This window comes from Oreochromis aureus, linkage group 20 (genome assembly GCF_013358895.1).
Source record: "Oreochromis aureus strain Israel breed Guangdong linkage group 20, ZZ_aureus, whole genome shotgun sequence".
In the NCBI taxonomy this organism is placed as follows: Eukaryota; Metazoa; Chordata; class Actinopteri; order Cichliformes; family Cichlidae; genus Oreochromis; species Oreochromis aureus.
The window spans coordinates 1,197,025-1,224,403 of record NC_052961.1 but is presented as its reverse complement, the minus strand read 5'-3'; the positions used below and the strand labels follow the sequence as shown (position 1 = coordinate 1,224,403).

At 47.2% G+C, this 27,379-nt stretch overlaps 1 protein-coding gene across 1 annotated transcript; it reads left to right on the top strand.

The window, feature by feature from the left end:
* The first annotated feature begins 844 nt into the window (after window positions 1-844).
* On the top strand, window positions 845-27,379 carry zgc:194282 (tyrosine-protein kinase Srms). Its single transcript, XM_031749884.2, has 8 exons — window positions 845-1,591; window positions 5,177-5,298; window positions 12,953-13,119; window positions 18,725-18,872; window positions 21,994-22,152; window positions 24,543-24,724; window positions 25,178-25,334; window positions 25,811-27,379. Exons 1-8 carry the CDS (start codon window positions 1,212-1,214, stop codon window positions 26,008-26,010), a joined length of 1,515 nt encoding a protein of 504 aa, XP_031605744.1. The 5' UTR covers window positions 845-1,211; the 3' UTR covers window positions 26,011-27,379.

Here is a 27,379-nt window from a genome sequence, read left to right as displayed (position 1 = left end):
GACAGAAATCCGCTCAGTCTGATGCAGCACACCGGATCGTGTCCGGGCTGAATAACCTGCAGCAGCGAGCGTTCGGATTAAAGTCACTTCCTGTTTGGTTTAGGAAGTCGTCGTAATTTGATCACGTGACTCCACAGCACATTACACGTCATACCACAGACTGTATATAAAAGATGCTTGGTTAGCGCAGACTGTGTGGAAGCATCACACATACACAGAATAACATCCAATCACAATCCTGGAATCTCATTGGCACCAAATCTGGAGCTCCGCCTTCTTGGTCTGTTAGTACAGTGACCTCACAGCAGCCATGTTATTGGTCACATGATGTCATTAAACATTGAGTTTATACTGAGCCTGTTAATCATTCATTCATTATATGAGTACGTGTATGTTTGGTTTTACATATTTCAGCTGCACTTCCATGTTTATTTGTGCTGAAAGGTTTCAACACGGGACAGACTCACTGCTGCCTCTGCTGGACGTCAGAGGAACTGCAGGAATATAAATAAATCGGAGTTGTTAGAATTATGGCCACACTCACATTTCATTAATTATTTATTCTGTAAATGCTCAAATGTTTCTGACATCTGTGTGGTGGCCCTTTGAGGGCCTGCGATCCTCATGTTGGACACCAGTGTTCTGCACCTTGAGTTAATGAGTCACCGTGGGTGTGTTTGTAACGGGCGGACTGACACCTGAACACCGGAACGTGTGGCGGGCTGTCAGGTGAGTTTCAGATGCATCTGCATCTGTTCCTGTGACGTCACAAATGCTAAAACTTCCATAGCAGGTGGGACACGTGGTCATCCCGGGTGTCCCGGGACAGGATGTAGGCCCAGCACACACACACACACACACACACCTCCCTCCTCTCTCGCTCTTTCTCTCACGCACACACCTGCGGGGCTCCTCCCCCTCGGTTTGCAGGTGTGTGAGCAGCAGGAGGCGCGCAGAGCTCCGAACCCGACCCTCCGCGCTGTGCTCCGGTGCCCGACCCGCATAGCCTCGGTTTCCGTTTGCGCACTCCCGCAGCCGCCGCGCGCGTCCCGCCGCTCGGAGCTGAACAAACCGGTTCCTCTGGTCCGCCCGCCGGCGAGGCGGGATGTTTCCGGAGAGGGGCAGGCGCGAGCGGCAGGCGCGTGCGTGCTGGAGGACGCATTTCGGTGAGAGCGACGGGCCGCGGTGGGCACAGACCTGCGCGTGCCGGGATGGAGAGCTGCTGCCGCGCGTGTTTGCCCTGCTGCTCGTGCCTCTGGGACCGGATCTGGCCCGGCCTCCGGTACCCCGGGCCCCGCGACCGCGACCACGTCATCGCCAACCCGGTGGCGCACGCGGCCGAGATCCGCACCGTGTCCGGGGACATCCGCGTCCCCGCGCCCAAGAAGCGGCCCGCGCAGCTGTACGCGGCGCTCTTCGACTTCGAGGCCCGCAGCGACGACGAGCTTACGGTTAAGGAGGGCGACAAGCTGTCGGTGATCGAGAAGCGCGGAGACTACGTGCTGGCCAAGAAGCTCACCGGGAGCCTGGAGTCCGGCCTCGTCCCCGCCAACTACGTGGCTCTGCTGCAGGACGAGTTCGCCAAACACAAGTGAGTGCCACGGGTAACCCCCCAGCGCGCGCACACACACACTCACACAGGGGCGACCCCCGCAGCTCGGAGTGACGGCGTGGACTGCTGAATGGAGTTAGGACGTCAGTGTGAACTTGAGCACGTTCACGGTCGTTTAAATGAATGAAACTTTGAGTTTTCAGATGAGTTTCACTCAGAGCTTTGGCTGCATGTTTGTTGATGCAGCAGATATTTAATCTGGAGTCAGTCTGTGTGCTGCAGAGAGAAACAGACTCTTCAAAATAAAAGCTGACAGTGGGACTGAAACTCCTGACGCTGATCCCAGGTCTGATCCAGGTCTGAGCTCAGGTCTGATCCCAGGTCTGATCCCAGGTCTGATCCCAGGTCTGATGGGACACCATGAGGCTTGTTTTCCTCCAAACCTCCGACAGCCTCAGTGTCCCTTTAGCTTGCAGAAAATGACACTTCAGGCTCTTAAGGACTAAAATTGAAACTAAACAAGAAACTAAATGTGTTGGACAGATCTGACAGTTTGAGGTTTTTCTGGTTTGGTTCAGGCTCTGAGTCTGAGGAAAAGGAAGGGCGGGGCCACAGTAACAGGTGACTGTGAAAATATTAGTCACATAATAAGATCCACCTAAAATTAGCCCACACCTTTCCACCTGACTTAATGCTGATGACACACCATGGGCCGTCTCCCGGTGCCTCCCAGAATAATTCCGCCTCCTGTCACTCTTCGGGACCTGTTTTATTTTCTTTCAGGCGCTGAGCGCTGGACACGGAAAACTACGGCCGTGTATTTTTCCGCGTGTGCTCTGAAACACACAGAGGTGCTGAGTAGCCAAAAACACAAACCCTAAACAGGACAGAGTGATGCCATTTCATATCCAAAGGGTCAAAGGTCAAGTGCAGATGGGCGCTTTTTAAAGAGTAAAGAAACCTGCTTTTTAGAGCCGAGTGGATCTGTAATTGGTAGAACTGTGTCATGTGACTGCTTTCACACTGTTTAAGGTGTTTTAAGATTTACTGGAGAAAACAAAGTGACGTAAGAGTGGTGTGGAGTTGTGGGTGGGGCTTCAGCACAGTGAGCAGTCAACAGAAGAAAGAAGTTTTCAGCGTCTTCTTCCTGTCATGTGACGGCGTTTGTCTCCGCCCATCAGAGACACAACATGAACTCTTACTGAGAGCAGCTTAACCCTCATCCTCCTGCGTGCCCGTGTGTGCTCTGTAGTCAGACGTCAGCTGACCCTCCAAACGTTCCTGCCGTTTTCGACCCTCTTTCTCCACGATTACCTCCCTGAAAGCCAAAAAGTCTCGAGACTCTGTGTGCAGAGGAATAAAAAGCACGGTCCCGGCGTTCAGACAAAGTCAGGTGTGAATGTCTGAAGGTATCCGGGCCGCAGCTGCAGGTGCTCCATTATTCATACACCTGCATCGAGGCGTCAGCTGAGCTCTGTGTGCACGCTCCGCTTCACCTTCGGTGTGAACGCTGCCGACCCAACAGTGACTGCGTTTGTCTGACAGCAGAGCAAGAGGATGAGTCGGGCTGCTGAAGTTTGGACTGCAGAACATCACAGCCCAGCTCGCACATCTGCACCCTTCAACAACCACCGGAACATTTATCATCATCTCAGAATCATCAGAGGGAAAATGAAGCCATGTTTTCAGGCTAATATACCAAAAAAACACTAAAGTGTCCTCTGCAGGAAGGGAAGCAGGCGGGACTGAAAGAGTCCATCAAAGTTAAATGGAGAAATCCAGACGCACGGTTCAGATTTCCAGCTTTAATGAAGCATTAACAAACATTTCATTTATTCATTTCAGCCTTTATATTCCCTCATTCGTCCAGTTTCACACGCTCAAACCTGATTGGATGTAAGGACAAGTAACCCACACACAGGCAGGCGTGGGTTTCCTCCTCTGTGAGGCTTTCTCAGCTCTGCAGTGCAGCTGCTTTCAGGCGCTGCTGGTTTTGTGGGTCTTTGTGCCCTCAGTTTTGTCTTCAGGGAGTTGTGAGCATGCTCAGTTAGGCTGGGGACTTTTCTTTGGACACGGTGCAGCTGAGTGTTTCAGTATCTCTGACTTATTTTGCTTTTATGAGAATGAAAACTGTCTGTGCAGAACTTCAGCTTTGTGATCTGAGCTGGATTCATGTTCAGCTGCGTCCCTGTCAAATCCATTTTCATAGCCATCATGATTCAGGGCTTTGGATCGCTTCCTTTCCTGCTCCGTTCACCCAGTTTCACCCCTTTCTTGTCTAGTCTGCCCACCTGTCTGTGCCCGAGTGTTACCTGTGCGTTTTCAGATGCTTTTGTGTTTTTTTTCAGTCAGCTTCCTTTTTACAGCCTTACACGACCTTCTTTTCTACTTTGAGCTTCATATCAAGATTTCCAAGCACAGCTATCTAATGCAAATTCCTTTATCTCCTTAACTTGCTGGGAAATGACGTGGAAGCAGGCCACGCCTCCATAGAAACACTTATCAGTTACTTTGCGTCTGTGAACGTGAACAGGAAGGCAGTTTGACTTTTAACACCCACTAAAAATCACCCGAGAAGATCTGACCTCATCATTCCAAAGCATATGATAAGAATCTGGTGGAAATTTCCAGAGTTTAAAACTCGAGAGACTTTTCTCCTATGGTCAGTTTAAAAATAGGACTGTTTTCTGATAGTCATTGTTATGTAATCTAAATCCATCCTCCTTTGGATGAGAGGGCGGAGCATGAAATTACCAGCTAATGCTATGTAGCTCAGTTAGCATGGACAGAAACATGCTCGTGGGCGCTCCGGAACATCCAAATAAAATCCGAAACTGGAGCCTTATTTGTACAGTGACCTCACAGCAGCCATGTTATTGGTCACATGATGTCATCAAAAAGGCTCCAACAGCACAAACATGTCCAGCTCAGCCTAGCAGCTACCGCTACCTGTGTCTCTATTCACCTGTCAGAGGACACACCCCCTAATAATGCAAACTTTAGTCCTTAATATAATTTAAACAGGCGACTTTTAAAAACTTGCTCCTCCGTACAGGTGTCATGAGGGGGGACCAATCAGTGTGTGTATCAGGCTGTAAACATGCTTATTTCTGCTGGACTCTCTGCTGCCTCTGCTGGACGGCACAGGAACTGCAGGTTTTATTTTTCAGCTGTTTGGAAAACGCTGCAGGTGAATCTTTTCACAAAACGTGCAGGTGAACCATGTAAACCTGAAACCAGGAAATATTTGGTGTTTTTGCTTTCTTTATTATTTCTGACAGAAACTAGTGAAGGGTGAGTCAGTAATGTGTTTCTCCCACAGCATCATTAAACTCTGGTTTACAAACCTCTGTTGCTGCTCGAGTTTGAGCTGGTTTCAGTGAAACCCGAGCATCGTGCCGCTCAGACCCACCCTCTCTGATAACTCAAAGTAAACACAGGCGGGTTGGTGTGAGCAAACGGGCGGGACCGCACGGCTCCGTCTGTCAGACTGACCGGGCGTCACGCGTGTGTTTTTGTTCTTGTATGGCTTCATGTGTGACGCATTCTTCACGTCTGATCCTTTCCTTCTCTCTCCATCCACTCCCTCCCTCCCATCATCCCGCCCCCTCCGTCTCTGTGCAGGTGGTACTATGGGAACATAAACCGTGGGAAAGCGGAGAAGCTGCTGCTCGCCTCCCAAAACAAAGATGGCGCCTTCCTGGTTCGCATCAGTGAGAGTCACAGTGACGAGTACACTATCTCTGGTGAGTGAGTGCTTCGCAGCGACCTCTGACCCCTTAAAGACAAACTGCCTGAGGTGGGTGTTAAAATTAAAGTTGGAGGAGAAGACGCCACAAGTACACAGCAGTCCGCCTTCAAAGGAAACTCGCAGGCGTGGACGTGATTCTGGCCTGAGGACGCCACAGCCGTGGTCATTGGCCAGGGTGCGGACAGGAAAACAACAGCCAATCATCTCCCAGTCTCAGTCTCAGTCAGATCCTCCCAGTAAAAGAGCCACATTATTGTTAAAAACACAGACCAAACCAGACTGAACCATCTCACCATAAAGTGACCGAACCGAGGTCCTTCCCTCAGACACGCGTCCGTCAGAGCCCAGCAGCGAGACGGCGAAGGTCTCGATTTAAAGTACTCTCTAACACTCGAGGATTAAAAATGTAAAAAACGGGTTGGAACAGAGCTGATTTAAGCACCTGCTGCAGGTGTCTCCTCCTGCTCCTCCTCCTCCTCTTCATCCTCTCCCGTCGTGTCCTCCGCCCATCACCTTCTCTCGCCCTCCTCAGCCCTGCTGTCAGTGAAGGTCTGCAGCCAGCCGTGATTGGTTGGTTCCTCTGTGTGAGGTCACTCCTCGAACAGCTTTTATCGCAGTACAATGAAGGCAGATGTTTTTTTACTTGCAGCTGATTGTTTTGTGTCTGAATGGAGACTGATGAGAGCTCCACACACGATGGCCTGGTTAAGACCAGCAGGCAGAGGTCAGGTGTGTTCAGGGGCATTTAAATCCCAGTAGGTTGGTAAAAGAGCTGATATGAGGGCCGGGTCTGCTCTGAATGCCGGTCTGGGACCGGTCTGGGACTGTGCTCTGCACAGGTGTGCATTGTGTCTGTCTGATAGATTCCAGGTGTCTTCCTCACACATGAAGTTTAGCCATGGAGTTAGGTCAACAATACAGCTTTGAGTACAGGCGTGAGCAGTCACATGTTAATAATCATTAATATGCCGAAAATGTAACATGTAGACACATCAGGTTATAGCAGAACTAGGACGGGTCACATAAAACATTCAAACATGTTTTGCTACCATCAGGACGACCTCTGCAAAGCGCTCTGCTGTGACACCAACACAGGACTGCTGTTCCTACAAACCAGCAGCATATCATCATCCTTTCAGGCAAATGAAACAGACTGATCATCGTATTTGTTACTTCTGTGCTCGACTGATTTTTATTGTTAAGCTGTGTGACGCCGTCTTTTCTAGGGCTGTTCGATATAACGATATATATCGGATGACGATATAAAAACGTCTATCGTTTCATTTTACGCTATCGTTTGTTTCGTGGTGTCGCAAAATAAACTGTTTACGGCAATATTTTTTCACCGTTTTGATGGTCGCTGTAGCGGCTATATTAATTTCTTAAAGTTCTCTCTTTCTCTTATATTTAATATAATCACACTACAGATGGACAAGCGCCTGTTTTTATGCGTTGTGGTTAGCAACAACGACGGTAACACCATCGCGTGTCCGCTTGTTTATGTTCCACATAAACCTTTCACAATAAAGCTCAAGATCCTGTTGAGACTTTTCAAAATAAACTGAATCACGTGAAAGAGCAGATTATTTACGGATGAGAAGCAAAAAAGAGCCACCAGGTGCTAAAAAATAAACCTTAGACTCAAACGTTAGAACAGGCTTTTCCCCGCAGCACGCTGTGTAATAAATACTCACAAAGAAAACGGCGGCCGTTACAACTTATGTCTAAAAATGTATCGTTTCATGCATCAGTTAAAACACTCGACTCCAGGTACGTGACGCCCAGCTGGAAACACTTCACGCAAGTCGAGCTGCCCGAGATTCACAGAATTTACAGAAAATGTTACATTTTTGTGATTTATATCGTTATCGGACGATAGATGTCTTAATATCGGGATATGAGATTTTGGTCATATCGCACAGCCCTAGTCTTTTCCATAAGGCAGAAGGGGAATTTGTAAAAGCAGGTAAACATGTCTGCTGGTATTCACTGTGTGAGTCTGACAGTGTCACACGTCTTCTGTGTGATGTGTGGATGTTGTGGGTGTGCAGAGGTCCGCTCGCCGGACCGGTCTGACAGCAAAGTGACTCTTTGTGCGTCTGCTGTTCCTTTGTTTGCTTTTCAGCCACCTTAATGAAAGGTGGATGATGTCACTGAAGACTCCGCCCCCAGCTCAGCTGTCACAGGCAGGGCCATGACCCACAGTGGCTTGAAGTAAACATGTATAAATGAATGTTACAGTCAGAGTTTTTACTTGTCTGAGATGGATTAGATTGTGTGAGTAACCTCAGTACTTCAGGCTAAAAACACATTAATGACTCTGTCAGTCTGCTTTATTCTGATTGGACACGAGGAGCCAGGCAGACTCTCTCACCTTTCCAGCTGGAACACTAAGCTGATGTGTTGACCTCTGCATTCAGCTCAGTGTCAGCTCCTAAAACTCTGAAGAAACAACATGAAAAAAACAAATAACAGTCGACCCGTTCTCCTTCTCTTACTTCCTGTCTTATAAGTCACATGTTTGTACTGAGCATGAGCAGTTTCAGATCAAGAGCTCGGTGTATGTTTAGTAACCGCTGTGAACCCTGCAGCGCAGACTGCAGCCGTCCGCTTCCCATCATCCAAACTTCCTTTAGGTTATACGTCCATTAGAAAACACTGCGTACATTTCTGTGCAGGTGATAGCTGGTACATATCTGTGGAGCCCAACTAATATTAAAGATCACACATACAACCTCACAGACAGAAGCAGATCAGCAGAACCAGTTTAGTGCACATGGGCTGGTGTATGACTGCACAGTAACCGCTGATTCCTGGGCTGGAGCTCAGAGATGCTGTTCCTGCTCCGCTCTGTGGGTTTAACGTCGCAGGTGTGTCAGCAAACCCGGAACGCTGACATCCAGTCCTCTGTGGAAAACACTCTGGAAGTGCTGAGGAGGAGCAGCAGCAGCACCAGGAAAGGGTTACCCAGCTAACGTGAACACGTTTTCTCACTACTTCACAGCCTGCTTATAGAGTCCGAGTGGTGAGACAGTTGTTCATGTAAAGAAGGATTATTTTGGAGTCATGTAGAGATAAAATGGGAAGCTGTGAGTAAACGGAGTAGTTCAGCTTTAGCAGCTCATTGGTTCTTTCTGTGATGTGAATGAGCTCGCTGCGCTCTCAGAGCTGCAGTCACCACAGCAGCTCTCTAATCAGGATTATGTGCTGGAGGATTTCTGGGATTTGTGGCCTTGAAGTTATTGGTACTGCGTCCTCCAGCTCAGCTCTTTCTTCTCTCTGTCTCCGCATCTGCAGCTTTTCCTCTCCATCCTCTACCTCCCCCGCCCCCCCGGCCCCCTTCAAGGTCCTTTCGGTCCCAGGGGGACAATGCTGCAGTTAGATGCTCAGTTTTCACTGTGCTAGTCCTGCTGAAATATGCATCATCGGGGCTCTGCACACAGCAGAGTGCGGCACAGCGTGTACGTGTTTCTGAATGTCAGTACATGTAACACTGCTGCATATGTGTGCGTGTGCAGCCAGTGCTGCAAAGCATGTCCACAGTTTCACAAGAGAACAACAGAAATCAGGAGGGTTCGTAGTAGAGATGGACCGATCCGATATTACGTATCGGTCTGATACTGACCTAAATTACTGGATCGGATTTCGGCGAGAAATAAAAAATGTAATCGATCCATTAAATATCAAAAAAACACCTCACAAAACTTGCGACACGGCGTAACTCGGCTCATAACCGTAGCACGTCGGAGCAGTATGCGTCACGTGATAGAGCGGCTGTGTGTATTTGTAGCCTCGCTACCAAACCAGCATTTCATCTCCGAGGAAGTTATCCCAGAGAGAAGTAAAGCAAGTGTGTAAGTTCATCTCTGAATGTTTGTAAAGCATTCCCATGTTAAGCTTAACAACCGATATATGGAGTGACTGCCTCTCTCTCTCCCTCTCCTGCTGCTACTGATCAATATACAGGGTGGGCCATTTATATGGATACACCGTAATAACATGGGAATGGTTGGTGATATTAAAGTCCTGTTTGTGGCACATTAGTATATGTGAGGGGGCAAACTCCTCAAGATGGGTGGTGACCATGGTGGCCATTTAGAAGTCGGCCATCTTGGATACAACTTTTGTTTTTTCAATAGGAAGAGGGCCATGTGACACATCAAACTTATTGGTAATGTCACAAGAAAAACAATGGTGTGCTTGGTTTCAACGTAACTTTATTCTTTCATGAGTTATTTACAAGTTTCTGACCACTTATAAAATGTGTTCAATGTGCTGCCCATTGTGTTGGATTGCAACCCTCTTCTCCCACTCTTCACACACTGATAGCAGCACCGCAGGAGAAATGCCAGCACAGGCATCCAGTATCCGTAGTTTCAGGTGCTGCACATCTCGTATCTTCACACCATAGACAATTGCCTTCAGATGACCCCAAAGATAAAAGTCTAAGGGGTCAGATCGGGAGACCTTAAATATTCAACTGGCCCACGATGACCAATCCACTTTCCAGGAAACTGTTCATCTTGGAATGCTGGGACCTGGCACCCATAATGTGGTGGTGCACCATCTTGCTGGAAAAACTCATGGAACGTGCCAGCTTCAGTGCATAAAGAGGGAAACACATCATCATGTAGCAACTTCAAATATCCAGTGGCCTTGAGGTTTCCATTGATGAAGAATGGACCCACTATCGTTGTACCCCATATACCACACCAAACCATCACTTTGTTGTTCCAACAGTCTTGGAGGATCCATCCAATGTGGGTTAGTGTCAGACCATTAGCGGTGGTTTTGTTTGTTAACTTCACCATTCACATAAAAGTTTGCCTCATCACTGAACAAAATCTTCTGCGTGAACTGAGGGTCCTGATCCAATTGTTGTTTTGCCCATTCTGCAAATTCTGTGCGCCGATCTGGGTCATCCTCGTTGAGATGCTGCAGTAGCTGGAGTTTGTAAGGGTGCCATTTGTGAGTAGCTAATATCCGCCCGAAGGATGTTCGACTAATGCCACTCTCCAGTGACATGCGGCGAAAAGCTACGCTGTGGGCTCTTGCTGAATGAAGCTAGGACAGCCACTGATGTTTCTTCATTAGTGACAGTTTTCTTGTGTCCACATTTTGGCAAATCCAACACTGAACCAGTTTCACGAAACTTAGCAAGCAGTTTGCTAACTGTAGCATGGGAGATGGGTGGTCTCGTAGGGTGTCTTGCATTGAAATCTGCTGCAATGACCCGGTTACTGCGTTCACCAGATATCAACACAATTTCGATCCGCTCCTCGAGTGTTAACCTCTTCGACATGTCAATGGCTGTGAACAAAGAGAAACTTGTAAATAACTCATGAAAGAATAAAGTTAGGTTGAAACCAAGCACACCATTGTTTTTCTTGTGACATTACCAGTAAGTTTGATGTGTCACATGGCCCTCTTCCTATTGAAAAAACAAAAGTTGTATCCAAGATGGCCGACTTCTAAATGGCCACCATGGTCACCACCCATCTTGAGGAGTTTGCCCCCTCACATATACTAATGTGCCACAAACAGGACTTTAATATCACCAACCATTCCCATGTTATTATGGTGTATCCATATAAATGGCCCACCCTGTATATCAATGATCAGCTGATCGGCTTTTCTGTGGCGAGTCCGTCTCTCTTCTTTGTTTTTGGCCCACTTTGCACCAGAAAGAGGAAACCAGCGGCTGAACAACAGCAGCACGTTTAAGCTTGATAAGCTGTTGTTAGAATGTATTTAATATTACTTTCTACACCAGGATCCTTTTCTACGTAGCTGACGGCTGGTAACTGTGCAGGGGCGGATCTAGCAAAGTGTAGCCAGAGGGGCCGATAGGGCATGAACAGGGAAAAGGGGGCACAAAGACATACTTTTCTTTCTTATTCTCATTTAAAATGTCTAGCTTTTAATAAATAATTATCTGAATCTTACACCCAAAGTTTGAATCTGATGTAAAATGTATAGAAGTCCATTACTGTATATAGTAACTGTTAAGTCTAATATACCCTAGTAAGCTATAGTACTTTTTTTTCTTTGGGAAATACCATCTGTGCAGTCTGCAATTCTGTTGAAGAAAGATGTTGAATCTATTTAATTATTCTTGAAAAATAATTTGTTTCTGTGCATTTTTTTCACCCTGCATCAAATTAAAGTTGATTACATCGATTAAGCATCATGAGGTGGAGGGTGGGGGGTGGTTCCCTATTTTTTTTTGCTGGGAGTTTGCAACCCTATTAGTTAGGTTGCTTAATATTTCTGCTAAGTACTCTTTAAAATACCAGAATAGGAAGGATGGAGCAGGTTTAAGTTTATTAGATTGATCAGTGTTGCTGAACTATGAAATATTTTGGGCTGCAGTGTATTTTTTACATACAGGTATAACAGAATAGCTTTAGTGTTGTTGTTTATTTAAACTTGAGTATGAACTTATACAAAATGCAGCAAGATATTAAAAAACAGTTTTATTGATTAAAAAATACACTATATCGGATTCATATCGGTATCGGCAGATATCCAAATTTATGATATCGGTATCGGACATAAAAAAGTGGTATCGTGCCATCTCTAGTTCGTAACGCTCTTAAAGCTCTGCAGAACGTTTCTGATCATTCTGCCTCCCGCCTCTTTAAGTTTCTTCTGTCAGGAGGTTTGATGAGTATTAAAAACGACCCTGTATTATTAAACTGTTCATGTTTAATTATGACTGTATATACATATATTTTACTCTGGAGGAAGCACAAAGCTTAACTGTCTTCCTGGAGGTTGATGCTGAGCTCGAGCTCGTGTGGCGACGTCCCCCCTGAACGAGTCCTGGTGAGCGCTGTGAAGCTGTCACTGCACTGAAAGCTGCATGTTTGGGTTCACAGCTCACATCTAATGCAAAAATATCTCCAAAGATCACCGACTGTGCTCAACCTTTCCCCTTCAGGTTACTCTGCTGCTCGTGCTCAGATGTCCATCATCAGAGCCTCGTTAACGACCTTGTTAACGTCCGTTTCCTCCCACCAAACAAACATGGCGTTACCACGATAAGCAGCACTTGCCCCTGATGGCACACAGCTTACGTAAACCTTCCTGACCCTCGACCTCATCACTGCTATCAGCTGATTCTTTGGAGTTAGAAGGCGGGACATCTGCCGTATTTCCTGAATTGGGAGATCCTCTGAGTGACTCGTCTTTCTGTCTGTTAAACGAAGGAGTCTGTGAGGAATGATGGATCCCTGTGAGGAGCTCCTGTGCTCAGGAGAAACGGGGAAAGCTTCAGGCAGCTCATCGCTTCATGCTTTTCACATCAAATGACTTCACCTCACTGTTTTATGGGCTGATTTTGAGCTGTGCAGGTAGAGCTGACTTTACATGTCGTATCCTGCTGTTACCTGTGGATGAGTGGACCGTCTCCTGTGTCTCAGGCGGCCTCTTTAGTCAGACCCTGTGTTTATGACTGATATGTTTGCAGGTTTGGACCAAAAACGCCGCCTCTAAACGCCAGAAACTCGTCTTTGCTTCACAGTAAATTTACTCCCATCATGAGTCCAGTTAAAGCATCCAGGATCTCTTCGGTGTCCCACTGGTCTCAGAGTATAAGTAAAAACCTGATGATATAAACACATTAAGCTCCTCCCTCTGTGTTACAGCTCGGAGCGAGGGGAAAGTGTCCCACTTCCGGATCCAGCGCTCCTCCATCGGAGCGTACTTCATCACGGATAAGATCTCTTTCGCCACACTGGGAGAGCTCATCGCCTACTACCAGAAAAACTCTCGCAGCCTCGGCGTGCTGCTGGAGGAGCCATGCGCCCAGCAGGTAGGACTCTGAAACTAAAGGTTTTTACTTCTATCCTTGTGCCGACTCCGACCTGCTGCAGGCAGGTCACCATCGTTTACCTCGCAGGCTGAAACCTGATGGGCTTCGTTCTTGTTGAAGCTACAGCACATTTTTATTTTTCACACGTCACTGCTACGAGGCTCTGGTTTACTTCTTTAAGTTAGTCTTTATTCGGAGAGCGAGCTGAAAGACTTAAACATGCTCGATCCTGGCCGTCCAGCTGTGGACGTTACATTTCTCTATGAATATGACGCCTACTGCTCATTTCTGTTTGGACAGAGCAGCTGATTCATAGCTGATACCTGCACGCCACGGCATCCTCTGTCTGAAACCAGCAGGTTTAGCTCCTCCCCTTCTGACTGGCCCTTACATTTATGAAGCAGGTTCGCTGCAGGGTCGAACGACTGAGTCGGAGTTCACAACAATAGAAGTACACAGACGTGAACAGAATTACAGCAGTCTATATTTCATCATGCTGCATGAATATGTGCTAATGTTGAAAGTGTTGAAAGGTAAGACTCATCAACTGTATATAATTATAATATAATAATATAATTAATGTTATAGTTATTTATTAATAACATAATTATATTTACCCAATATAGTAAATATAATTATGTTATTATTATATTTACTAAAAACAGTAATAATATTAAAATAAAGGCTCGCCCCAAGTAACAGGATGACAGACTGTATATAAATGATGGCCATCTTCCACCTTGGATTTTTTTAAACTAGTTAGTAATGGTTTACATCTGCATCATGTTCACACACGTTGTTACTGAAATGTTCGACACTAGACGCGCCGAGGCTTCGTTTTGACCTCATCATTTCCTGCAACAGGTGTGTTCATCGTACAGTGAAGCTCAGGCCGTGGGGCAGAAACAAAAGAGATCACGTGACCATGTAGAGCAGGGGTGGCAACTCCAGGGCTCGAGGGCCTGTGTCCTGCAGGTTTTAGATCTCACCCTGGGTCAGCACACCTGAATCACATGATTAGTTCGTTATCAGGCCTCTGGAGAACTTCAGACATGTTGAGGAGGTCAGACTTTTGAATCAGCTGTGTTGGATCACATCTAACCTGCAGCACACCGGCCCTCGAGGCCTGGAGTTGCCCACCCCTGATGTATAACTGTGAGCCACTGAGGACGCCACAGAAATGAGTGTAAAACACAATCACGCCATACCATGTTGCTTAGCAACATGTATTTTCCCCACACATGTTGATACCTGCTGTAACACGAGCCAGGGACCCATATGTGACCGATAAACATACTGGAAACTGTGGCCACATTAAAAGACGAGTATTTAGTGCCAGGGGAGCAGGTCACGGATGTTGAGCGGGGCCACAGTGGGTGGGGAACCGGGTGACCGTGCAGGGAGGGGAGCGTAGCTAAACTGAGGGGGTGGGCCCACAGCGACCCAACCCCACCAACCGGTGACGCTAAAAACGGCATTTTATTTTTAACAGTAAAACGATTCCTCTATTTTTCTATTCTGTGCATTAACAGCAAAGTCAAATAATTACATCAGCAAACATCTGCATCTAACACCCAACCCCTGCAAGGGTCCACAGTCTGTATATAAAAGATGGACACGCCCAACATGACATCATGCATTGGCCTGCGAGGTGCTCAGTGAATGAGTAGCGTGATGCATCACCTGCAGGATGAGCTCTTCCTGCTTCTTGGAATCACAGGAATGCAGTCGCTGTGTTTTCTGTAGTCTCACCACAAACAGGTTTTTTACTTTCATTTGAAACTTGAATGTTTAAGCAACACTGCACAAGCACACCTGATTGGTTGTTGCAGAAGCTCGGAGCTGAAAGCGGCCGGAGGTGAACCTGGCACGCTGTGGCTGGAGCGTTCCTCCTGACCTCTGACCTCTGAACTATATCACCTCATGTTACCGTTGGCCCCCTCCGGCCCCTAACTCACATTTTGACAGTAGAGACGTTCCATAGACAAAACATCTTTGAAGTGTCATAAACAAAGTAAAGTATGTGGAAGAGTTTCAGAATAAAAGCATGCAGCAGTGTAATTGTGTCATCTGTGAGCTGCAGTCTGTCTTCATGCCTCCTCAGTCTGGCGGGAGGCGATGGAGCAGAGCGCGCCAACGTTTCAGACCGCCACCGACCCCTCCTCCCCTGCTCACCTCCTCACCGCCTCACGCCACAGTCGGGAAGTTTGAGCTTCGGTCTGCAGCTTTTCCTGCTCAACTGATTTTATCGTGTTTCAGCAGCAAAGGTCAACCAGTGACTCCTCCCTCTCTCTCTTCCCTTCCAGAGGAGGCTGTTTCTCTGAGGCCGGAGACACTGAAGCAGAAGCGCATCACATGCATAGAAACACTGCGCGCACACACACACACACTGCACACATGCACACACCCAAGGAGGAAGCTTGTGCACAGGGCGATGAGATTAGCTGCTTCTGAAGTCTCAGCTCAGGTTAAATCAAAGCTCTGAAACAGATGCAGTGCAGACACAGGCGCCCCCTGCAGGCAGCAGGAGTCTCTGCAGCACTTTAAATCTGATGTGTTGTCTTCATTTGTTTAATGAACAGCAGATGGGACCAATGACTGACTATTAACAGCTTAGAGACCAAACCTTCATCCTGATGCTGAACATCTCCTAACATTTGTGTCTTTACTTTTTAAATTCTCACAGGAGTAAAACCAGCCACCTCATTGGTCACTGCATAACTGTGGTCCACAAAAACCTTTCAGTATAAACACTGCTGCTTATAACTGGTCCATAAATGATTACCTGTACAGTCCAGTACTATCGACAACATGATTATAACACAGGAAGCCTGAACCTCCCTGATCGTGAAGCGTTTCAAAACAGAAAATCTGTTTATGATCATGTTCCGAACACCTCCAAGATATCAGCAGGATCACCGGCTAATAACTCATCATAATAATAATAATAGTGATGATGATGACGACTACTTTAACCTTCCCTGATATGGAGGATCTTTTCAGCCCTGGCAGGCGGCTGTGACAAAAACTCACCTGAGATGTGCTAACCTGCTGAATGTGAGCGTCCTCCACTTAAGCAGAACTTAACCACACCAGAGTGAAATGGGTCTATGAAATGTTAACACTTTATACAAGCTGAGGTTAATACATTTTATCCCAAATAAATCCAGGAAAAGTTCCCAGCCTGTCCCGCTCCCTGTGAACCCCCCTCTTTACCGTGTGGTGATGACATCAGCAGCTGTTTGACATACAAACATGGAGTGATGAGGGTTTTACATGGACACAGTTACAGACACGGGAATCAAAAACTGCAACACAACTAAAATCTCTCTATGCAATCACACCTTTAACGACTTTAAGGTAAACGCTGTCGTCCCACGAGTGTTCGTACAAGTGAAATTCTATTTGAATAAAAGGTTTTATTCACAGTTCAGGTCCAAACACTTTACTGAGACGAGAAGTTAGAGCTTCTCCTCAGAGCCTCAGTGCGTCACATGATTCCTGTTTGTTTACATTTAGAGAAAAGTAAACAACAACTACAGACTGAAGATGAGTCACTTTGTTCATCCTGTGGGTGTGTGCACTGTGCTTTAGTACACACAGACACACACAGACGCACACACACACAGACACACACACAGACACACACAGACGCACACACACACAGACACACACAGGCACACACACACACACAGGCAGCACACACACACACACACAGCACACACACACACACACACAGACGCACACACACACACACAGACGCACACACACACACACACACACACACACACACACACACACACACACACACACACACACACACACACACACACACACACACACACACACACACACACACACACACACACACACAGACGCACACACACACACAGACACACACACACACACACACACACACACACACACACACACACAGACACACACACACACGCACACACACAGACACACACACACACACAGACACACACACACACACACACACACACACACACACACACACACACACACAGCACACACACACACACACACACACACACACACACACACACACACACACACACACACACACACACACACACACACAGACACACACACACACACACACACACACACACACACACACACACACACACACACACACACACACACACAGACACACACACACACAGACGCACACACACACACACACACACACACACACACACACACAGACACACACACACACAGACACACACACACACACACATAGACACACACACACACACACACAGACACACACACACACACACACACACACACACACACACACACACACACACACACACACACACACACACACAGACACACAGACACACACACACACACACACACACACACACACACACACACACACACACACACACAGACACACACACACACACACACACACACACACACACTGTGACTGATGGAAATCTGCAGAACCAGTTTTATTTATTTGTTTTTCTTTTTGAATCTTTTGCTTCGACTGTTTTGCTTTTCTATGAATATTTTATTACAGTTTTTATAGTTTTCAGCAGCTGGGAGTAAATGTAAGCACTGAATCGATGTATTATTTCTAGTGTTGATTACTTTGTTGTGTTGTAATATTTCAATAAGCTTCCAATGAGTGATTCTGATGTAGATTCAGTTCTAGTGATTATTTTGATGTCCTCCTTCAAAGCTGACGGAGGACTTGATTATTCTGCTGTTTGCAGTCTTCTGCTTGGTTTTAGTGATGAAGCAGCTGGTTTGAATGGTTTTTAGCGAGCAAGCTGCCCGTCATCCTTTAAACTGTGACTGCAGTTTAAACATTTTAACGTTTTTATGAAAGCTGTGATTCGACTCATTCGAGACTGAAATGTCTTTTTTATAAGAAATTTTTCAAGTTCTTTAATTTGAGCCACACTCTGTGCAGATGCTTGTCTTGAATTTTCATCTTGAAAAAGAATTTTCCTCTTTTTATTTTTCTTTTTTAATCCACAAAGAAACGCTTCAGCGGAAACGACGAGCAGCTGGTTGCTTTGTGAATCAGCTGACGAGCACTCGAATGATTTGTTGTGGTTTCATTTGTTGAATCGTTTCACTCATGTGTTAATTTGCTGATGCTCTCGATCATTAGAACCAATGTGTGATTGTCAATAAATTTCTGAGAAACTTGCTGGAGTCTCTGTGTTCATTAAACCGTCGCTGCTGTTCACACGCCGAGGCGTTGGTGTGGCAGCCTGAGAAGAACAAAAATGTGTTTTCATGACTGTTTCTGGATCTCGATGCCACGCTGCAGGTTTTGGAGAATGAACGAACACACGTGAACTTTGTTCAGGTCCGTTAGCATCCAGAGCACGTGACTGACTGAGTGCAGTTTGAGTGGAGATGCTGCAGTCAGACGCAGCTGTCAGGCTCCACCTCCCTGGTTAACGTACGTTTCCCACCGCGAGCCTCGTGTTTGTGTCTCAGCTCGTGCTGACGCGGCTCACTCTAAACTGCTGAGTCAGATGATATTTGATTACTCGGCGTTTAGGGAAATGCGAGCGTGGTGTGGACTCACCGTGTTGTCTCTGTGCAGCGGGAGCTGTTCGACATGGAGCCGTGGGAGAGGCCCAGAGAGGAGTTCAGGCTCCAGAGGAAACTGGGAGAAGGCCACTTTGGGGAGGTGTGGGAGGCTTTCTGGACCACAGAGAAGAGGAAGGTGGCCATAAAGACGCTCAAACAAGGTAAGGCTTTGAAAGAGCATCAGTCAGACTGAAGTTTTAACTTGTTTAAACTAGAGATGGCACGATACCACTTTTTTATGTCCGATACCGATATCATAAATTTGGATATCTGCCGATACCGATATGAATCCGATATAGTGTATTTTTTAATCAATAAAACTGTTTTTTAAATATCTTGCTGCATTTTGTATAAGTTCATACTCAAGTTTAAATAAACAACAACACTAAAGCTATTCTGTTATACCTGTATGTAAAAAATACACTGCACCCAAAATATTTCATAGTTCAGCAACACTGATCAATCTAATAAACTTAAACCTGCTCCATCCTTCCTATTCTGGTATTTTAAAGAGTACTTAGCAGAAATATTAAGCAACCTAACTAATAGGGTTGCAAACTCCCAGCAAAAAAAATAGGGAACCACCCCCCACCCTCCACCTCATGATGCTTAATCGATGTAATCAACTTTAATTTGATGCAGGGTGAAAAAAAAATGCACAGAAATAAATTATTTTTCAAGAATAATTAAATAGATTCAACATCTTTCTTCTACAGAATTGCAGACTGCACAGATGGTACCTTCCCAAAGGAAAAAGTAGTATAGCTTACTAGGGTATATTAGACTTAACAGTTACTATATACAGTAATGGACTTCTATACATTTTACATCAGATTAAAACTTTGGGTGTAAGATTCAGATAATTATTTATTAAAGCTAGACATTTTAAATGAGAATAAGAAAGAAAAGTATGTCTTTGTGCCCCCTTTTCCCTGTTCATGCCCTATCGGCCCCCCTGGCTACACTTTGCTAGATCCGCCCCTGCACAGTTACCAGCCGTCAGCTAGAAAAGGATCCTGGTGTAGAAAGTAATATTAAATAAATTCTAACAACAGCTTATCAAGCTTAAACGTGCTGCTGTTGTTCAGCCGCTGGTTTCCTCTTTCTGGTGCAAAGTGGGCCAAAAACAAAGAAGAGAGACGGACTCGCCACAGAAAAGCCGATCAGCTGATCATTGATCAGTTTCACGATTGAAGTAGCAGCAGGAGAGGGAGAGAGAGAGAGAGAGAGGCAGTCGCTCCATATATCGGTTGTTAAGCTTAACATGGGAACGCTTTACAAACATTCAGAGATGAACTTACACATTCGCCGATATCCGATCCAGTAATTTACGTCAGTATCGGACCGATACCGATACGTAATATCGGATCAGTCCATCTCTAGTTTAAACCGCTGAGTCGTGTTCGTGGACCTGAGTGGGTAAAAACTGCATGCTTCGTGTTTGGTCATGAATCTGCTGTGTTCAGGTTAACGCTGCGTATCTGTGAGGCGAGCAGCTGTTGGGCCATGAAGCAAAAGCTTTGTCTTGTCCTCACATCACAAATGTAAAAGTGTTTTTATCACCCAAGACAAGCTTGTCCTGCCTTTTTGTGTCACTCTGTAAACCCGACAGCTGGAAAGGTTTAGTGTGAATTCTGTACGCTCGAGTTAACATCAGTAAAGTTTGACCTCAGACCACCGACGTCTTTAACTTCATGATTGACAGAAAGCCTTAAAACTGATTCTTACAAGAGTGCTGACTGTCGTCATCATATACTAAGTACCGTATGGAGATTTAAGAGGTCACCTTTGACCTCTGACCTCTCCTACAAGGTGAATTTATTTGGCGCTGCTTGAATTCAGGGTTTGTTTAAATGTGTTACGGTTACAAACCCACACTCTCAGTGCGGGTTTGAGCGGACGCCACTTCACCTGCAGTTGGACAGGAAGTGAAGCGGCCAGAGTCCATTCACAAAAATGGGGCTTTTACCTCATCACCGGCTCCACCGGTTATTCCGTCTGTTGGATTTTCCCTGAACACTGTTGCTTCAGGGGAAATCCAGAAATGATGGCTGAGGGTTTTAAACTGCAGGTGGCAGTGAAGCGCCGACACTCAGCCTGTCTGTGACTGACGGCAGCATCACCCACAGGAATCCAGATAACACCTGAACCTGGAAGCTCGCGTTCAGGTTTCTCTGGAGCTGAGAAGCAGTTTATGACTCTTAGCTGCCTAAAGTGATCCGACTGTCCCGACACTGGCATGCTGACACAACCTCAGCCCGAAGCATCCTGTCACAGCACGGAGCCAGCACTCCATCAGACCTGCTGCGAGTCTGCGGGGCGTGCCGGAGATGTTTTGTGTCACATTTCTGGTTATTCGAGCTGTGAGAAAATGTGACCCCCGAGCCTCAGCGTGCTCATGTTGCTGCACGCGGCCTGTTCAAATAGAATAAACACAGGCTGGGCTTGGATCGGAAGGCCAAACACACACATGTTGATTCAGGGCTTTAAACTAAATATGGACAGAAGCCTGAGGCAGGTGGAGAGCAGGGAGGGTGGAGCAACCTCCACATCCACCCGCAGACCGGATGACTGCATCACATACCTGCTGATCAGTGACGCCCAATCAAAATCCCAGAATCTCACTGTGCACCAAACCTGAAGCTCCGCCTCCTCAGGCAGTCTGTTAGTGCAGTGACCTCACAGCAGCCATGTTATTGGTCAGATATTTAAAAAGTTAGCAGACAGGTAGAAGCTACAGTCACCTGTCAGTCAAAGAGGCCACGCCCCTAATAAGCCTTAATACAGGTGTTGGTGAAGGAGGAAATTATCTACACGTTTATTTCTGCTGTAAAGGTTTCACAGCAGGTCTGACGGCGTGCTGCTCCGAGCTGTGACAGGCCGCTCGGAGGTTGTGTTCAGCATGTCGGATCATAAACTGCTTCTCAGCTCCAGAGAAACCTGAACGCGAGCTTCCAGGTTCAGGTGTTATCTGGATTCCTGTGAGTGACGCCGCCATCAGTCGCTGCCGTAGGCCATAACTCACTTTTTGGCACGGCGTGTATCTCATCGCCCTCTTTGGAGCTTCAGTGTCATTTTTCAGCTCCGTAGGCTGAAGGTTTGTTAACGCACACATGAAAGTGAGTGGATGAGATTCAAAGGTGAGGGCAGAATAAATGATGAAACTCCAGCAGAAAGCATAAAAATACTACGAAACAAAATGTCTCAGCTGAGGAAAAAAGTGTGAAAAGACACAACAAGGATGTGTTACGAGTTCTGTTTGTCCTCCTCATCTTCCTCCAGAGGACACAAAGCAGGATGAGTTCGTGAAGGAGGTGCAGGCGCTGAAGAGCCTCCACCACCCGAAGCTGATCCAGCTGCTGGCCATGTGCTCCCGAGGAGAGCCCGTCTACATCGTCACCGAGCTCATGACCAAAGGAAGCCTCAAGTCCTACCTGGCCTGTGAGAGCACACACACACACACACACACACACACACACACACACACACACAGACAGACAGACAGACACAGACACACACGCAGACACACAGACACACACACACACACACACACACACACACACACACACACACACACACACACACACAGACACAGACACAGACAGACACACAGACACAGACACACAGACAGACACACAGACAGACACACACACACAGACAGACACACACACACACACACAGTTGTTTTTAAAACTGGGTTAAAACAGGACGTCGGTTTGTTCTGTGGGGTTCTTCGGAGAGCCTTCTCAGGCAGTCTGCCCCCCACAGCAGCTCGGTCCTCAGACGTGTGAAAAAAGCTTAAATCAAGTCAGCCTGTAGTCGCTGCTTCCCCCTCAGCATCCATCTGTCACCTTCAGTAAGGATGGGGTCACCTGTGATTCTGCCTGCCGTTATAAAAAGAAGCCTTCAGAGGGAGGAGAGCGATCAGCGTCTCAGGTATTTCGAGCGCAGCAGTAAAAACTCTGTGACCTCTGTGGAAGCACAGCAGGAAGCTGGCACGCGTCCACGGCTTAGCCTCAGGGAATGAGTGGCAGGAACTCTGAAGACAAACACTGATGTGCGTGTAGAGCAGCTCCTGAGCCCATCCAGGTGAGTCACCACTGCCTGTTAATGCCTTTGTGGAGCAAGTAGCAGTAGCTCGCACAGACACACATGAGTCGGGTTGTTCCTGCGAAGGACTTTAACACACAGCTGTAAGTACAGACCGCACTTTGAGGCCCTCTGCGTAGAAGCTCTGCCTGTGTGCGTTTTTCAGATGATGGTTTCATTCGTTAAAAGAACAAAGCTATCCAAACCTTCCTGCTCTGTGAACAGTCATCCTAAGAGCTGCAGTCAAGCGTTTGTGATGAGCCACACTTTGCTGGGGGACGTTTGCTCTGCAGGATTGTCTGAATTCAGCCACACTGAGGGTTTTCCAGCATAAACAGCTGTTTAAGGTCACGCTGAAGCACCTCAGTCCAGACTTTGTTGTTTGAGGTGTCCAGAGGTGGGCTCGCTGCCCACACCATCACACTCCCACCACCGCGTCGGCCTGCCGCTGTGATGGTCTCTGTATGAAACGCCGTTAGGCTGACTGTAACTGCTCCTGAAGGGTTTTCATGTTCGAAGTAGAATAAAGGGCCATGCTCCAACTGATGTTTAGCCAGTATTTTAATCTTCTTTTCACCAGCAAACACTGTGAAAAACTATGGTGAAATGATCAATGAAAAACACGGATATTACATCAGCAGAACAAAACTCAAATAAAACATACACACAAAGTAAATGCACCAACATACCGTGTGCGCCTTTCTACTGAACATTCATGAGCAATTGTAGTCCATATCTTCCATATTTCCATCTTTTACACAAGCCAGCCTTCTCTTTCTGGCTCGAGCCTTCGTGCACTTAATTGAGCATCACCCCAAAGCATGCGCACCACAAAGCGCCACACTCAGGTCCACCAGTAGGTGGCGACAACACAACACGAATCCAGAACACCAAACACCAAATTTTGAACATTGCAATCACATAATAATTACATTTCAATGCGACAGCTACACTGACGTAACGGGACTCAAACCTTCCAGAAAGTTCAGCTTCTGTCTCGTCAGGCCACACAACATTTCCCATAAGTCTTGGGGATCATCCAGATGTTTTTGGCAGATGTGTGATTTGTGATGTTTTTGGTCAGCACTGGTTTTCTCCTTGGACTCTCCCACGGAGGCCATTTTTGCCCAGTCTTTTTCTTATTGCTGACCTCTGACCTCGGTCGTCTTCTCGATGTCTCGTTAAGCTGTCAGGCTGCGGTAACGAGCATCAGACGTCTCCTTTAGATTTTGGCGAGATGTTTTGCTTTAGGCTCGGTGTAACATCCTGGAAGGGAGGTGATGTCACGGTTTCAGTCATGTTTGATGGCTCGTTCGCCTCCTCGCTCCTCTCTCTGTCGAGGAGGTTCGGTTGGTTTAGTTCTTCACACAAACGAAGCAAAGACGCTGACCTGACCCTACATCAGCGACGTGAAGAAGAGGCGGTCAGCTGACTGTTATTCAGCTAAACCTGCAGACAAAAACATTTCACTGAGTTCCTGTGAATCCAGCGAGGATCACCGCTCTGATGTCCGTCTGTCGTTCTCTCAGCGAGGCTGATTCCTCATCAGCATCCTGCAGCTGGCTGTGGGTGACTGTGATGCTGTCAGGAGGCTGCTGCTGGCTTCATGCCCCAAACCAAAATGGAGACCGAGCAATAACTGACCTGACACACAAAGCTCGCGTGGCGTATCTGATCACAGAGAAAAGCTGCTGGTTTTTAGTCATATGGTCATCTCTGATTGGCTGTCTGTGTCTCCTCAGCTCCCGAAGGCCTGGTGCTCACCTCGGCTCATCTCATCTACATGGGCAGTCAGGTGGCAGAGGGCATGGCATACCTGGAGGACAGAAACATTGTGCACAGAGACCTGGCTGCCAGGAACATCCTGGTGGGAGACGATCTCGTCTGTAAGGTGGCCGACTTTGGACTGGCTCGCATCATCAGGGTAACGTTTCCTGTTCATCACGCTGTTTTATTGTGGAAGAGCAGAAGGTGCTTTTATTTTGAAGGGCAAAATATGTGAAATATGTATATGGTTCAGGCAGGTTGCTCTGCTTAAAGCTTTAAAACGTCACTGCTGAAACTGAAGCTTCACACACATCAAATGAATCAGTGACAGCAGTAATAAGAGCGTTATTACTGTTGTTATTATCATATATATATGTATCTATATTTGTGTTCCCTGCAGATGTTTCAGGGAGTATTAGAGATGAAACTGTGGACAGACATCAGATCAGAAGCATTTCAATAAACATGCATCCTCGACTCCCCTCGCACCTTACTTCCTCGGTGGGAGGGAGTAAGGTGTGAGGGGACTCGAGGACGTGCTGCCGAGACGATGAGGTGGACCGTAGGTCCTGGACTCTAACTGAAATCTTTGTGGTCTTCGTGTGTGCAGGACAGCGTGTACACAGCCAGCAGGAACACAAAGATCCCCGTTCGATGGACGGCGCCCGAGGCGGCGCTTCACCAGCGCTTCTCCGTCAAGTCGGACGTGTGGTCGTTCGGGGTGCTGCTGTATGAGATGATGTCACGGGGCAAAATGCCTTATGAAGGTACCGCAGTGGGACTCTCAGTGTGTCTAACCTGTTTAACAGAGAGCAGCTATTCAGAGCGCACCGCCTCACAAAAGCCTCACAGCAGTAACAACGGGCATCGTACCGGCACACCCTGCTGCCTTCATCTTGCTTCAGACTGAGCGTAGCAAAACAAAAGTGTGTGTGTGTATAAAAAAGTGACACACACACACACAGCTGGATAGTGCAGTGGTAACACTACACTCCTAATTTCACCTGTAAAGTCCCGTTTTCTTCCTTGGTGGTTGGTGTGGCTTCCTTTCTGTCCCTGTGTGGCTGCTCTGATTGGCTGTCGTGTGAGCGTGTGGCTGTGAGCTCTCAGTAAGCTTAGGAAAGAGTCATTTATGTGAATCACCACACTCGGATCCTTTCTGTCATTCAGAGTTTGGACTGAGCTCGTTGTACCTGTGCTCGTGTTTACCTGTCTGTCCTCTCTGTGCTTCCCTCTCCTCCAGGGAAAAGCAACAAGGAAGTGATGGATCTGCTAACGTCGGGCTTCCGGCTGCCCTGTCCAGCCCGCTGTCCTTCGAACATTTACCGCATCATGATGGACTGCTGGGCCATCGAGCCCTCCAAGAGACCCTCGTTCCACGCCCTGCACAGCCAGCTGGATTCCATATATGCCAAGATATATTTTAAGACCATAGAGGTGTAGGCCGTGCAGGTATCCTCCTCCTGTACTGGGACGGAGGAGGTGGGGAAGACGTCTGCCAAATCCATCGGGACTCCTGAGAGGAATTGTGATCGACACTCGGGTTTACAGACAGAGTGAACAGCGTGGGGGAGGCGTGGACGTCCGCTCGTACCTGAAACGGCGCGGACCCTCGGCTCATTCGCAGAAGCGGCTCTTTTTAGTTTTCTACCATCGGTTTTCTAAATGAGAGTTTATTACTTCAGTGCGGCGTCTGTCTGTGCGTGCGCACTCTGGACTCACAGGTCATGCCCTGAATGAATGACGTATGTTTTGAATGCAAAGCCTTCTGGGTAAAAATAATTTTGTGCAATAAGAACGCCTGCTGGGGTATTTTAGCCACGCTAGCGGCACGGGCCAGAGTCCGCCTGCTGCCGTCACAGAGCAGCGCTCCGGTGGACTCCCTCAGTCCTGATTGGTCAGAGCAGCTTCGACAGCTAACATTAAGCAGATGTTTGTTTGTAACACGGGCATTGAAACATGTTTGATACGTGAAGAAGACCCAAATCTATGCAGAGAAGCAGCGACAGCCTGGCTCCTAAAAGTGTCCTCTCAGCGTTGGGGATATTAACATCTCACATGTGATCGCAGACACGCCTACAGCACTAAAACATCTGGCCGCTCGCTACAAAAGACCACAAAGCAGTCGGTGTGATTACAGTAATGTGATTACATCAATGCCCCAAACCTCTGAGAAGACCTGATTCATCACGCCATCGCTTCCTCCCTGCACACGTGCAGTGAATCAGAGACGCGTTCAGGCGTCGGTGTCTTTAATGTTAAAGTCTGCAGACGCAGCCGAAGCTGCAGTCGCACCTGCACACCTGTCCTCTCAGGCTGGGCCCATGCACCGCTGCGTCCTCTGGCTGCACAGGCCCCTGGCGTGGCTGAACTCGGTTAATCTCATGAACCCACAGGCGTGAAGTATTCTGTCTTCCCTCTCTGAAGGTTGGGACACTCGTTACACATCGAAGCTCGATGCAGCGCCGCGCGTGTTCACGCTCTTCTAGCAGCTAGTTACAGCTCCAGTGCCTATGTTTACAACACACACACACACACACAGGAGGTGGACTTAGTGTGTGTTGGTGTCGTCTCTGACAGTGACTCAGCCACACTCAGAGAACTCTTCGGGGTGGGGGTGGGGGGTTCTGTACCACTAAATTGTACAACATTATGTTGCAACCTGCAATGCAATTTAAGAACAATGCAACTTTGGTCTTTTATGCATGAGCAACAAAGCCAAGTTGAGGAAACTTGAGCCATAAACACCAAATCACACGTCTGACTTCGACCTGTGACAGCACTACGAATAAAGTTTTTTTTAAACACTGTG

Bases quoted from the DNA above. Each gene is read 5' to 3' on its own strand.
- zgc:194282 (XM_031749884.2), top strand. From the start codon at position 1,212: ATGGAGAGCTGCTGCCGCGCGTGTTTGCCCTGCTGCTCGTGCCTCTGG. The intron at 13,120-18,724 runs GTAGGACTCTGA...GTCTCTGTGCAG, and splicing joins AGGAGCCATGCGCCCAGCAG to CGGGAGCTGTTCGACATGGA. The intron at 22,153-24,542 runs GTGAGAGCACAC...GTGTCTCCTCAG, and splicing joins CCTCAAGTCCTACCTGGCCT to CTCCCGAAGGCCTGGTGCTC.